Source organism: Rhinichthys klamathensis, unplaced genomic scaffold, assembly GCF_029890125.1.
Source record: "Rhinichthys klamathensis goyatoka isolate OS25496 unplaced genomic scaffold, OSU_Roscu_1.1 h1tg000417l_1, whole genome shotgun sequence".
NCBI lineage: Eukaryota > Metazoa > Chordata > Actinopteri > Cypriniformes > Leuciscidae > Rhinichthys > Rhinichthys klamathensis.
The window spans coordinates 467,838-481,118 of record NW_026606915.1 but is presented as its reverse complement, the minus strand read 5'-3'; the positions used below and the strand labels follow the sequence as shown (position 1 = coordinate 481,118).

Below are 13,281 nucleotides of genomic sequence, written 5' to 3'. Positions count from 1 at the left end.
ATCTCCACAAACGCTGTACGGCGAAAGCAAGCGACACGTGAGCTGTGAACTTTGGCAGTGAAGCAGATGAGAGAGGGAGATATAACAAGTGGAGAGGGAGGGAGGAAGTGAGGGAGAGTGTGTGAATGAGGGTGGGGAGAGAGTATGAGGATGAGAGCTCAGTTCCAGAATGACTCGCTTTGCCTTTGCCCGCTCAGTTTGAAGACATCAGAAGACTGAAACCAGGAGAGAAACCTTGCAGGCTACATTTTTTTTCTGTCTCTCTCCTTCTGTGTTATTCTATCTACGGGTGAAGCCTCCCACATTAACTGAAGCTGCAGGACCACGTGCAACAGGGTGTAGAAGCCAAACTCCCTCCACTTCTTTTTCTTCTTTGTTCAAGAAAAGGACAGGAAATAGATGTCCTGACACTTGGGGAGAGTTTTAGAGGAAGACGAATCATCACATCGTAGGGTTCCTTGTTTCCGTGGCTTTTGTTCCAGAGTCGTCAAGAAAACCTTCAGAGTTATGACTAAAAGAAAGTGGGAGGGGAGGAGAGAAGGCTTCAAGGTCAGCACCACAAGGGAGGAGCCGCAGGGGCCCGGACGCCCCTCCACCAGAGGGCGCTTCTCCGAGTCTTGGAAGAGACTGAGCTCCAGACAGGGGTCTACCAAGAGATCAGGACTGGCCTCACAGCAAGCAGTGGTAAGAAGCAGAACAGCATCTGTGTGTGCTCTGTCTTCCCTGATTTGTTGAACTTGGAGCGAGAAGGGTGGGTGCAGGGGAGAGACCGTTGGTGGAAGAGAGGAAGAGTAGAGATTGAGGGCATGGGATCACACAGAGATGGACAGAGGGGTGCAGGAAAGAGTCTGGCTTAAGCAGGTGGGAATCTAAAGGTCTCCCTCTGACTCGGAGGATGCCAGTGGAAAGTTTCAGGGAGCACGTGTAACACATTGTGACCACTAAAAGGTTTTTATGATGATGATGCTTTCAAGTGCACAGAACATATGCATGGAGTGAGACTAGATAGGCAGAGAGAGGGAGAGGGAGAGAGAAAGGGAAAGGTGAAGATGTTAGATATACCATAATCAGGTGTTCTTCCAGGACCATGTGCCATTTGGGATGTGTTATTATTGTTATCTGATAAGGGAATTCTTTGTTACACCAGGCCATAGAATACTCCATGTGCTAAGTGAGGGGAAATTGCATTTCACATCTCTGCAGTCAAATATTTCAGGCATGTGATCGTTCCAGCAAGAAAACTCCAACCCCCTGATGTTTGATCTCATTTTGGCTGATTTGGAGTCAATAACGAGGGGAAACTCAGTGGGTCAGTTGTTGCTAAGCACAAGAGTGTGCCCTAAAGCGCGCTCTAAACCATCTGTCACACACCAAAGATTCGTTTGCCACTTTTGTGCAAACTCTAGTTGCACAGCTAGAAGAAAAGATACGTTCCGAAATATAAGTCACTGTATTTGTGTGTGTGTGTACCTATCATTTGGAGATAAATTTATACCCAGAAGTGAGCTAAATTTGACAAAGCCTTGGGGACAGCCTTATTTGTAAAAATATTTTTTTTATGTATATATAAAAATGCAGAAAGTTTTCTGTTAGGGGTAGGTTATTATATTTATAACTAGCTGTACATAAAACAGTTGAAGTCTATAAAATATCCCCATTTAGATAGCCAAGGAAACATGTGTGAGTGCGTGTTTGTGTTTAGTTTTTTTGGACTCATAGTCCATAACTAATTATCAACATAATTTATGTCGGCCGATCAAACAAACAAACAAACAACATTTTATGACATATATTTCTATCAAAAGTGTCTTTAAATAAAGTCGATAAAGTAAAATTTTTAGCTAATATAAAAGTACATTGCTAAAATCAATCTAGCAAATATAAAAAAGTACTCTATTAATCTGTCTTTTGTCTGTCAGTCTGAACTATCAGTCTGAACTACTGGCACGACTGGCCAGAAAAAAATATAAAATAAAAAAAATCCTGCAAGCTCTGCACTATACACCAAACGCTTAGACAAACAAATGAAAACTGCAGTCATAGAGATGGAAGTCATTAACTAGCTACTTGTTCTTGAGTGCAGCTGCAATTAGGTTGTTGAATTGTTGCAGAGTAGCATTTTTAAGTAGCTGATACACAGTGTTGTATGCAAACTGCAATTATTCAGATTTTTTTTCCAACCATTATATTATTATGCTAACAATGTCTCGACGGCCACTGTCAGACAACTTTCCATTCAGTTCTGATCTGAATGTTTTAAAATGCAATTTATACATGGATGTAAAAATAATGGAAATACAACACCTGGGAAATTTACTTAACATAATGAAAAATCTCCGAAGCCTTGATACACGTCTGAAAAAAGGACTACCGGTAGTTTAAGGACTGAAAAAATTGGTATTAGAGTAAATCAAAGTCCTCAAAGTGAAAACAGGCACATTCATTGAGCTAGCATCCACAGTGTATTTAAATGGCAAGATATGTATTACAAATCCATACAGTAAGTGTTTACTTTAGGTGGGTGGGTGTGAAATTATTTGTGGTCATGTTGCTATCGAAACGACTCCACTTTGTGTATATGGATTGCCTTTTGAATCATACCTTTATCAACTTGGAGACACATCTAGTCTTCTATAACTGTCTATATCCACTGGATCTAGACTTTAAGATGTAAGATATTTAGATGAGTTTAATATAGATGTACCTTATGTAGAACCAGGAGAAAAATAAACCGAAATAGAGAACAAATGTGTCACCAAATGGTGCTAGGCAGACATTAATGTGAGAAATACAAAGAAGTTCTGGGATTACTTGTGTTGAGTTAAGAATTGTGAAAAGTGAAATGTCTGTGTTAATGTTCTATGACTTTCATAGAATATGAATCAGGTCTAACAGGGACTCCAACAGTCACCTTGAGGAGTTTTACGGTTTTACATCCCAACTTGGAGGAAGTTTGCTTTCATGCTCGGCAGGCCGGACATTAGGCACTAAGTGGCAGTGCAAACAGTGAGGAGCGTGTGCATGCCAACACAAATGCTCAAACTGGCTAATTGTTCTATAGCGTGGTTTTGAAACAAAGGAGGCTGATGAGAATGTGTGGATACAAACCTTGGCAACTGTAGCTTGGTAACAGAGTCATTTATATATCTTTGTTTCTTTATATGGGCTTATCTCAGTGGGAAGTGTTAAGGGGGATAGTGCTATAGTGGGTTAAAGTATAGAAATTCCCAATCAATATTTTGTACTTTCATGTGTTACATGCTGTTTGAGTCCTAAAGAAATCCCTGTAGACTTAAGGTTTAATAATGTTAAGCGTAAATTGGACGTGTGGATGATTCAGAATGCACTTAGTCACATTACATCCCTGTTCATTCACAGTCTGAAGTTATTCTAGTCTGAAGTCACCAGATATGCGTCCCATTGTGTTTGACTACAAAGACTGGTTTACAAATTTCTTGTTCCTAAACATTCAGAAAATCCATCTTGTGCTCGGTTGGTGTTATGGCAGTCTTAAACCGCATTACTCTGGGAAACTGAAATAGGAGCGGATCAGAGTTTTGGAATGAGCCGGTACAACCTCGGGGGGCTGATTTTGTGCTACCACCACAGGGCTTTAAGCCTGGCGGATGTGGCTTACTTTGGTTGTTATAGCAACTGTCGCACATATCGCCCTGCACGTTTACAGTCGATTTCTCACTACGGTTACAGATATGTCACTAAAGTTCAGATGGTTTTTGAATGAGTCAAAATCGAATACTCCTAAATTATAGTGATTTCATCGCTTCCTGTCACCTCAAAAAAACTCTCTTTTATAGGGCAAAGTCACAACCCTAATTAGCTTTAAAGGAATGTTCCAGGCTTAATACAAGTTAAGCTCAATCGACAGCATTCGTGTTGATTACAGCATAATGTTAATTACCACACACATTATTTAGACACATCACTTACAATGGAAGTAATGTGGCCAATTTTTGCAGGAATTTGAAGCTTATATTTTTATAAAAGCACTTAATTCTAGTTATATCTTAACACTCATACTGTTTGTCTTGTGGCTATACTTGTGAAGGTATTTTACCATTTACTCATTGACCAAATTCACTTCCATTGTAAGTGTCTCACTTTAACCCAAATTTTCCTCTTTTTTTACAGAAAAGGAGGGACAAGTGAATTTTTTTTTTGTACCACGAATTACGAATGTTTTGAACTTAACTTGTATTTAATTCAGTGAATAAATTATACCTGATAGACATCTGCATAAAATGTGTAGACTTTAGTCCTGTAAAAGCATATTTCTGTCTTATTCGACACACTATTTCATTCCCACCACCCCGCTTTTCCATGACCCTCCAGCCACTGCAGAATAACCCAGGTGCCTGGGTTTCAAATCACCGTCCCTCAGCATTAGATGAAATAACAGGTGTGAATTGGAAAGGTCCTCCCTCTGGTAAAGCCAACTGGCCTCTTGAGAGGGAGAATCTCTGACAGCTGAAAAAGCCTAACAGAACCCGGCACTAATCTCAGTGAATTAATGAGCTCACACTCTTGTCTGTGTGTATTTCTGATAAAAGCTTTTTTCTCAAAAACCAGTCACCGCAGGGACTTAGGGAGCCTGTTGCTAGAATGGCATCAGACACGACATGATTAAAAAACAAAACAAAAAAAAAACATACATGGTTATAATCATAATTTTTACAATATACATTTGAGCACACATTTAAACTTGACCTTATTTAATCATAGAAAAAAGTTACTGTCTGCACCCTCTGTAATTAGCCACAAAACAGCAGTTGCTATAATTTTATTTGAGGTTATTTCATTCAGAATCTCCCCTTTAATCACTTAATCACAAAAGACTTTTTACCCAAAATTAAAAGTTTTACTCACCTATATATGATAATTTACTTGCGTGTGTGTGTAAAGTAATATACTCTGAGTAAGCTAAATAACTGTTCGCATTATACTGTTCTGTCAAGCGTTTATCCCATCACACACTGGGACAACAGATTGTCTCTCAACAGATGTTGGTGTATCTATCGGTAACGGCCAACAAACCAACTAATCCGTGTTCTTGTGGCAGATTAATTTATCTCGGCAATATTTACCCCCAGCTCGTGCAAATCTACCAGAGCTTGCCCAGACTATTCCATAACATCACCCTCAGTTAGACGAAAGAGAAATGCAAAGCATGTGACGCCTGCCTCAACCAGCACTCTACATTAGTATTCCCCATCTTGAAATAGCTGGAGTGCCCCAGGGTTGATGCATCTATTCATTATAGTGTGGATGGCCCCTTTAAAGTGGTCAAAGGGAATACGAGAACTGTAATAAACACCATTATGTTTACAGTGCTGTGCTGCTTTTATTGCTCTATTCCTATTAGCCGTTAATTGCCAGGTTGCCTTGGTAACACACTTGGCACAGGGAACTAATGTAAAATTTATGTCAAGCGAGTGTGGCATTTCCTCCGCTCGCTCTCTGTTAGCATAGTTGCACTCAGCTCAGGGATCAGGGGTGCCATGGTATGAAAATAGATCCATTGTGTAAGCTGTGCCAAAATACATTACATAGTTATTGTTATTAAAAGTTAATTGATAGCTCTATCCACAGTTTACTTGCAGTTAAGCATTACTTAAATCTGTAGAAAAAAAAGTTGAACTCTATGGCAAAATGATTGGTTATGGATTCACAGAAATGTATTACTTTACCCCCTTATTTTTGGATGTACCTAAAAGTTTTCTATGTTTTTACAGACCCTTCAGATGTTTATTTATTTTTTAAATCAGTAACATTATGTCCCATTTATTTTATAGTGGTTATTTGTAACAATAAACACATAGCCAGGCCCAGACTGCAGTGTTATTTTCCCTTTAATTTTATATAAAAAAATTATTGTCAGATATTGGATATTCAATGGGTCATTTCCTCTGTTTTTACATTTATATTACATTTGTCATCCCTTAAAGTTAACCTTAAAAAAGCCTTATCAAATTTCAAATTGAATATCCATTTTTCATACTTGCATTATAATGTGCTTATTAGCGGCTTATTGTTATTGGCCACAATTTTAATATCCATGCATTCCTTGTTTTGATAGTAAATACTATACTTTTGTGTATGTACCTACTTAACCATATTTTGAGGACACATTTGTTCCCAGAAGTGATCTAAATCTGACAATACCTCCTTTTGAGGATGTCCTCGTTTGTAAAAATGGCATAAAAATAAATTATATAAAGGTGTTTTTTAAATATTAAATATAAATGAAGAGTTTAATGTTAGGGTTTAGGTTATATTATTAATAACTAGCTGTATGTAAAAACAGTGAAAGTCTATGGAATATCCCTATTTAGATAGCAAAGTAAATGAAATGTAAGTTTAGAGTGATTGGCCATCTGCAGAGTTTTGTAACTAAGGCAAATAATTGTCAGAGATGATATATGTGCATATTTGCAGGAAGTCATTTGCAAAGCACTGCAATTTTCATAATGAAGGTAAAAGGAATGTCGCCACATTTAAATAATTGTACCAGCCTTTTTTTCTTTTTTCTTTTTTTCTTAATCAGCTCATCTGCTCCAACAGGCTCCAACAGGACAGAAAGTCTTGTATCATTCAGAGAGGTCAATTAGTTGTCTTCATATCCTCCTCAGCCCTTATTAGTCCGACACAATTTCAGACAGAGGGAGATTGAGGCAAGAATAGCCTCTAGAGTTGAAGAGCCAAATATCATCCACACAGGACCACATGAAAACTGTCTGTGCAGCCCCCTGTTAAGATGAGCAATGCTGTTTATAGTATAAAGCAAAGCAATAACCAAATCTATTCATTTTTAATTTATGTGAATGCTGTTTTATGGGGCTGTAACATTTACATAAAATATTTACCTCAAAGTTTTGGGCTTTTGTAGCTCTGAACAAACGCCATATTTATATTCTGGAGTTTTGAATCTCATTGAGGTGGCACTTAAGTGTTTGAAAGATTGAATGTGCATAGTCATTAATTTGCGCTGGCATTTATTAAACGAATCTGCTCTTCTTTTGTTAGCTTTATAAGATTAGTAGGAATTGCTCTTGTCCAGACCTGCCGGTTTCTAGTCATTTGTCCCTGTAGGGATCCACACGTCATTCTTACGATTTTTCTTTCCACTGCCAAATCAGATGACTCACAAAACTGTCCCTTTCTTTTTGCCAACGTTTGGTCCATTAACCTGTTTGTCTGTCTTGGTCCTTTCCTTTGTTGTGTCTTTGACACTGTTGAATTGCTTCTAGGGACTATCATATACATCATTTCTCTTTTTTCACTTTCTCTTTCTAAAAAAGCTGTTTTGATCTCAAAAAGCTTCACCGTTTAATGATGGCACCTTTAACTGGCAACTGAAAACCTGTGTGAGATGCTGTGAATTAAGGGGGGCGGATTGGACAGTCTGTGAATAATTGCCCTCACACTGAGACTCAAACCTGTTGAGTTACTGAGACTCTAAGAGAGCAGAGAGTTAGTCTTCACTAATTGCATTGCAACCTTACAGTTGATTTTGTTATAAAATGTAATGTTTTTTTGTTTAGTCCACGTCTGTGAGGTGAAAAGGTGAGACTTTAATTGGCTGCTAAAGGCTGAAAATCTCTTTCCTTAGCTTGACAGAATGCTACTCCGCATGTATGTGTGTCGTCTGAGACTTAGTATCCTGTCTGAGCTGAGAGAGAAATTAAATGGAGTTCAGTTACAGGGAAAGACTGTTGCTCTTTTTACATGAACAGAAGATGACAACAAAAAGTACTGACAGACATAAAGAGTCTATTGTTCTTCTAAGAGTAAAGTCCTACAAAGTTTTCTTATGTTTATTTCTAGTGGCGTATCGACCAGCAGCCTTTAATTATGTGAAAATGTCAAGCCTGCTAATTAAGTCGTTCTAACTAGCATAGGGTAAATTTGGACCTTGTTCAAAAACAAAACATTTTGTTTAAATTCACATGGGAAGATGTAATTGTGAAACAGCCTGGGGCATGAATATTAAGTACTGCATGGCAGGATCATATTTTATATAAAAATAAAGCGTTCATATAGGCCAGATGTTTTGTAGTTATGGAGCTTTAGGCAGAGTTTCAGTTTGAAGGTTTATGCAGTAAATTTGCACACTTGATAGTAAAATATTGTAGTTATTTTTTTTTTTTTAAATCCCTTCAAAACAAATCTGTATATAGTGCATGACGACAAGAGGGAAAGATAAAGTAAGATATGAAAATAAAGTAAATATAATAAGGGAAAGGAAACACAACAAAAGAAGACAAAATGAAATGAGGAAAGAAAATCAGGTAAATTAAAGGAAATAAAATGAATGGATTGATACAGATAAATGAAAATGAAAGGAATCAAAGGAAAAGAGTGAAAGGAAAGGAAATAAAATGAAATGATGGGAATGGAAAGAGAAGTCTGGAAACTAAATTCTAAACTTTTAAATGATGCAATAGAAGTTATAAGTGGAGTGACACTGCAATCTGTTGCTATAGTGATCAAAGATTAAAGTGTGTGTGTGTGTGCACATGTCTGATTTGTGTAACTCTGTACAGGTTAGCCTACACTTGTGAGGTCACAATTTTAGATTGTGAACGATTAAAATTTCCCCATGATCTCCCTTTGAAGTGAGATCCTAGCATCGTGCTATACAGTGCATTCTATCAGTTCAGTTCTGGCGCCCCCATCCCAAAATACTGTACAACGTGACACATTCACATCACATGTTTAACAACGCAACGTTAGGGTTATGCTTACGTCACATTGCAGTTCATGTGTTTTAAAGCCTTGCCATTTCTCTTCTGACACCTGACGCACACACACACTTAAAAACTGTCACACCAGCAGTACTGAACTAATTTCTCTTTCACGTCTTATTACACAAGGTAAACAAAAACACAGTCGTTTATATCTTAAGTAAATGTAAAAAGTTTGGATGCGTGTCAGTATATTATGATACGCATGTGTATCATCTGTGCATTGTTCTTAAAGTGATAGAAGCCTAATGCTGACTCTTTTGTCTTTTTTCTTCAACACTGTAAATCAAATTTTTACATCCAGGAGCAATGCAATAGTGGCCTCCCTTTTATTTTCTGATGCCGTTTCTTTCCCGTTTCCATCTTTCACTGTGTCTGTCTTTATATTTCACTATCTGTCCTCCCATGTCTGTCTCTCTACTGCTGTATCTGTTTAACTTAGGCAAGACAACCAACCCTGTGATGTCACAGGTTGTAGTACTGCGCCCTTGCTACAAAAGCTATAACAAAACATCTTTTACTATTGAATGGTTACCGTACATTTATTACGTTTGTTATATAATTTTTGATTATAGTCGAAATCCATTTTTTAAATAAAGGTGTGGTTGATTTATGATTTCACTTTTCTAACTTTTGTAAGTGTGTAATGTTGCTGTTTGAGCATAAATAACATCTGCAAAGTCACGAATCTCAAAGTTTAAAGTAAAGGGAGATATTTGCTTTTAAAGAAATAGCTTTTTAAGGACTACAACAAACGGCTGGTAGGGACTACAACGACATTCCTCCCGGGGTCAGTGACATCACTAACCCTAAAATTTACATAAACCCCGGGAACACGATTTATAGATTATCAAGACAGAATATGCTAATCAATGACTAGAAGATAACTACACATAAGCATTTCTGAATGGTTAGTTGATGAATTTATGTACCGTACATGTTGTCTACATGTTGTCACTTCTTCTTGAGTCTCTCCATCTTTCTGACTCTGGTTTGAACATAAAAGGCAAAAAAATCTGAAATTTTCAGTGCATGTCTGTGTGAGGTAAAAGGACACAAGCTCCGCCCTCTGTGCTGGGAGCAGCAGCTCATTTGCATTTAAAGGGACAGACAGAAAAACAGTGTGTTTTTGCTCACCCTCAAAAAGTGCTATTTACATGCTTTATGTACTTTAACATGCTATATAAAAATATCTGTGGGGTGTTTTGAGCTAAAACTTCACGTACACACTATGGGGACATCAGAGATTTATTTGGCATCTTGTGAAAAGGGCATTATACCACCCCTTTAAATAATGTTACCTTGACTAACTGCTTAATTTCCACTTTATAGTTAATCAAACAGCAAAATAAAAAGAGAAAATCACTCACTGTTCTTGTCAGAATAAGTCATTAAATCAGTGTATATTTAATTCATACAGTGAAGTCTATATATAAGTGTTTTATTTTTCCATTTGTTTATTCAATTTCTTACTTAAATGCTACTGTTAAATACGCCTACTGTAGCTGGAAAATTTAAAGCACTGTTTATTTCATTTGTACCTTATATTGCATTTGTCCTATTATTTGTAATTTGTTAGTTCTTTTTTTAAAGCAAAGATAAAATAATGATATCAAATAAAGTGAAATAAATGTTGGTTGTATAGCCCACCTCTACTTTGGCCTGAATGTTCTGTCATTCTTTTTTATTTTGTTACCTTGTGGCAATTTTTTTTTAAATTGAGAAATTAGTTTGACTTTATCGCTCAGACTTGCAAAATAGTCTTAAAACCGACATGAAAAAGAATCATAGATTGTGATCCTGCCTGAAAAAATCATATGGTATGATATTTTTTCCATATTGACCACCCTCATCCTCACTATTCAAAAAAGTCCTCTCTCATTTTGTGAAACCTATTAAACACAGTCAAGTAGGTTTTTCTGAGAGGTTCATGGGTAGAGTGAGGTCAGTTTAGGTGATAAAAAGAGGGAAATGTGATGAGGGAAATAAACCCAAAGCATTTGTTCCAGGTACAGCGTCATTAATATGTAATGATTTGTTTACCTCCTGACTTTGCAAAGAAACTCTGGTGTTATTGGATTTACACACATCCAAACACACCCTAAATATATACGCCTTTTAATTTCAAGCTTGAGTCCCTTTTACGGTCCACATTAAGCACTGTGAACACAGTCAGCGTATTAATGATGTGTGACTGGTTTTGCCTGACGTGTAGAGGCTGGTTTTTGATGGCGGCTCACTGGGCCCTATGGGTTTGATGGCTCCAGATGGGGCAGTGAGCAGGGAGAGATCAGCCAGTGGAGGTCTTCCTGAGAGAGGGAGGAAACCCAGTAGGAGACTCATCCCATCCCCTGACTCCTCCATATCCCCACAGAGCTGCTATTATCCTTTTGCCTCCAGGAGCAGGCTGAGCATCACAGGCTTAGAAGAGAACCACTGACAGCGCTGTATTGTAAAGAGACACATGCACACATACACACATCCCAAATATTCAAATATTCATACCAGGTGCAGTCACGTAGTCCAGAACAAAATAAGCATGCTAACACAAAACACGCTCTTGTTATACCTGTCACACTTGCAAATTAAATGCGGCTGCATGCACATACGCACAAATAATTGCTTTTATTCACAGTAGCATACACAATTAGAGTGGAGCATATGTCTTTGGATTTACATAAAGAGCATCTACTTGTAACAAATAGGCAGGGACGAAGCAGAGAGAGAATCCACATGCAAGCACTATTTTAATAATAATAATACAAACAATAATCCAGGGCAAACAAAGAAACTCAGGACAGGAACAGCAAACATCAATAACGACCGACAAACAACAACTGAAGTACTGAGGTTTAAATAGACAGGGGGCTGATGAGGGACAGGTGTTGGTGATATGTCATGGGAACTAATAAGGGTAACTATGGTGACAATGCAAAACAGGAACCAAACACAGGAAGTGAACACGGAAACAATGGGGAACTAAGAATATACTTCAACGTAAAAGTCCTACAAAATACAAGACAGTACAGGGATCGTGACACTACTGTACTGTTAGCAGCATTTTTACATGGAATGAAATGCGATTTTAATGATTCATACTTTTCAGAACCATTTCACAGTGGGCAATACAATGTCATTCGCTGACTGGCAGGTGGGAATTGGTTTCATATTCACACTCGTCAGTCCGCAAATCAGATCTGGCACATACGCAGAGGAAGAAAATAGCTTGAGTCTGCAATGCTTCTCAGCTTCCCGCTGCTTCTTAACTTGTCTATTATTTTTTTAATTGAATACTTAGGCTAGCTACGGTGATTCTGTAGTTCCTCAGATGCAATTTGATCTCGTAAATCATTTTGGATCGGCGTTTGTAAATGAACATGGTTACATGATCAGAGTTGGTGCTGGTGAACGTTTCCTTTGTGAATTCTACTAAATGAGGCTTCCTGAACATGAATCAGATAAAAAAATTCTGCCAGCATGTGGCAGCTTTATTTAATTCACTGTAAATTGCCTTTCAGGGGCTTAAATGTAAATTTCAGTCATTTACATGCAAGCCATTTACCAGACGCTTTTATGCAGAGTGACTTACTAAACATGCTTAAAACATCTCAAGCTTGCAAACTGAAAAACCTCTGCATCTGTTGTTTTTGTCAGAATTAATATCTTTTTTATGCTGTTTTCAGTCCTGGCTGTCTATGTCCTTGTATTTGCACATTTTTCATTTGCAAGTGGCTGGTAAAAATCTGATTCAGTAATTATTCCCAATAGACTGGAGTGAATGTTTAGTATGAGTGTTTAACATGTGATATCTTAGTGCTAATGGCAAGAAAGCATGCTTTCCTGGGGATCCACTACAGCATATGGCTCTAAACAGCATGGCCATGTTTGTTTTGCTCTTTAGTAAGAGGGTCCCGGGTATAAGCATTAATTATAAGGCAAATAATAAACCTTAATGTTTTACTACTGCCGTTCTGACTTCCCTTACAGTTGTTGTGCTTGATTTGAAATATATTTTTTAATATGCATTTGAGGAGTCTGCTTTACAGAGAGCCATTTCGGACACATTATCACCTCTGTAACTGAACTGGGAACAGGAAAGTTTCTCAAAATACTTGGTCCCTCTAGTGGTTAGGTCTGGAAATGTAGGCTATTAGTTCTAAACGCATAGTATTGCATACTTTAAATTACTGCATTTTTTGTCCACATTTTCCTAATAAAATGCAATTTTATATAATTATGGTGACATTTTTTGTATGTTATTAAGAATTAATGTAGTGTAAATTTGAGTAAGTGATTAAGTGAATCACAATGCGTGCCCTTGCATTGTGTGGTAAAAATTAAAATGATGATAGAGATGCATAGCATTGTCTGAGAAATGAGAAATTCTTTAAGGCTTTGAAAGCACTGTAGATCTCAGTGCATGCTGATGATTTATACAAGATAACAATCAGCATCTCTTTAGACCTCCAGCCTGTTCAGCAGAAGTTATATTAGAAAGTGACTTATTGCTTCATTGTGA

The 13,281-nt window shown here is 37.5% G+C and overlaps 1 protein-coding gene across 8 annotated transcripts in view; it reads left to right on the top strand.

Annotated features, from left to right (window-relative positions):
- Positions 1-267: 267 nt before the first annotated feature.
- trpm3 (transient receptor potential cation channel, subfamily M, member 3) overlaps positions 268-13,281 on the top strand; it is a 186,091-nt gene continuing 173,077 nt past the window's right edge. For 4 of the 8 annotated variants that reach the window (XM_056235212.1, XM_056235208.1, XM_056235206.1 and 1 more), the window contains exon 1: positions 279-684. In XM_056235212.1, coding sequence (XP_056091187.1) covers positions 508-684 — 177 coding nt within the window. In that variant the 5' untranslated portion in view covers positions 279-507. Of the gene's footprint in view, positions 685-13,281 lie in introns of all 8 variants that reach the window. The other 4 variants (XM_056235214.1, XM_056235213.1, XM_056235215.1 and 1 more) reach the window with 4 other exon arrangements.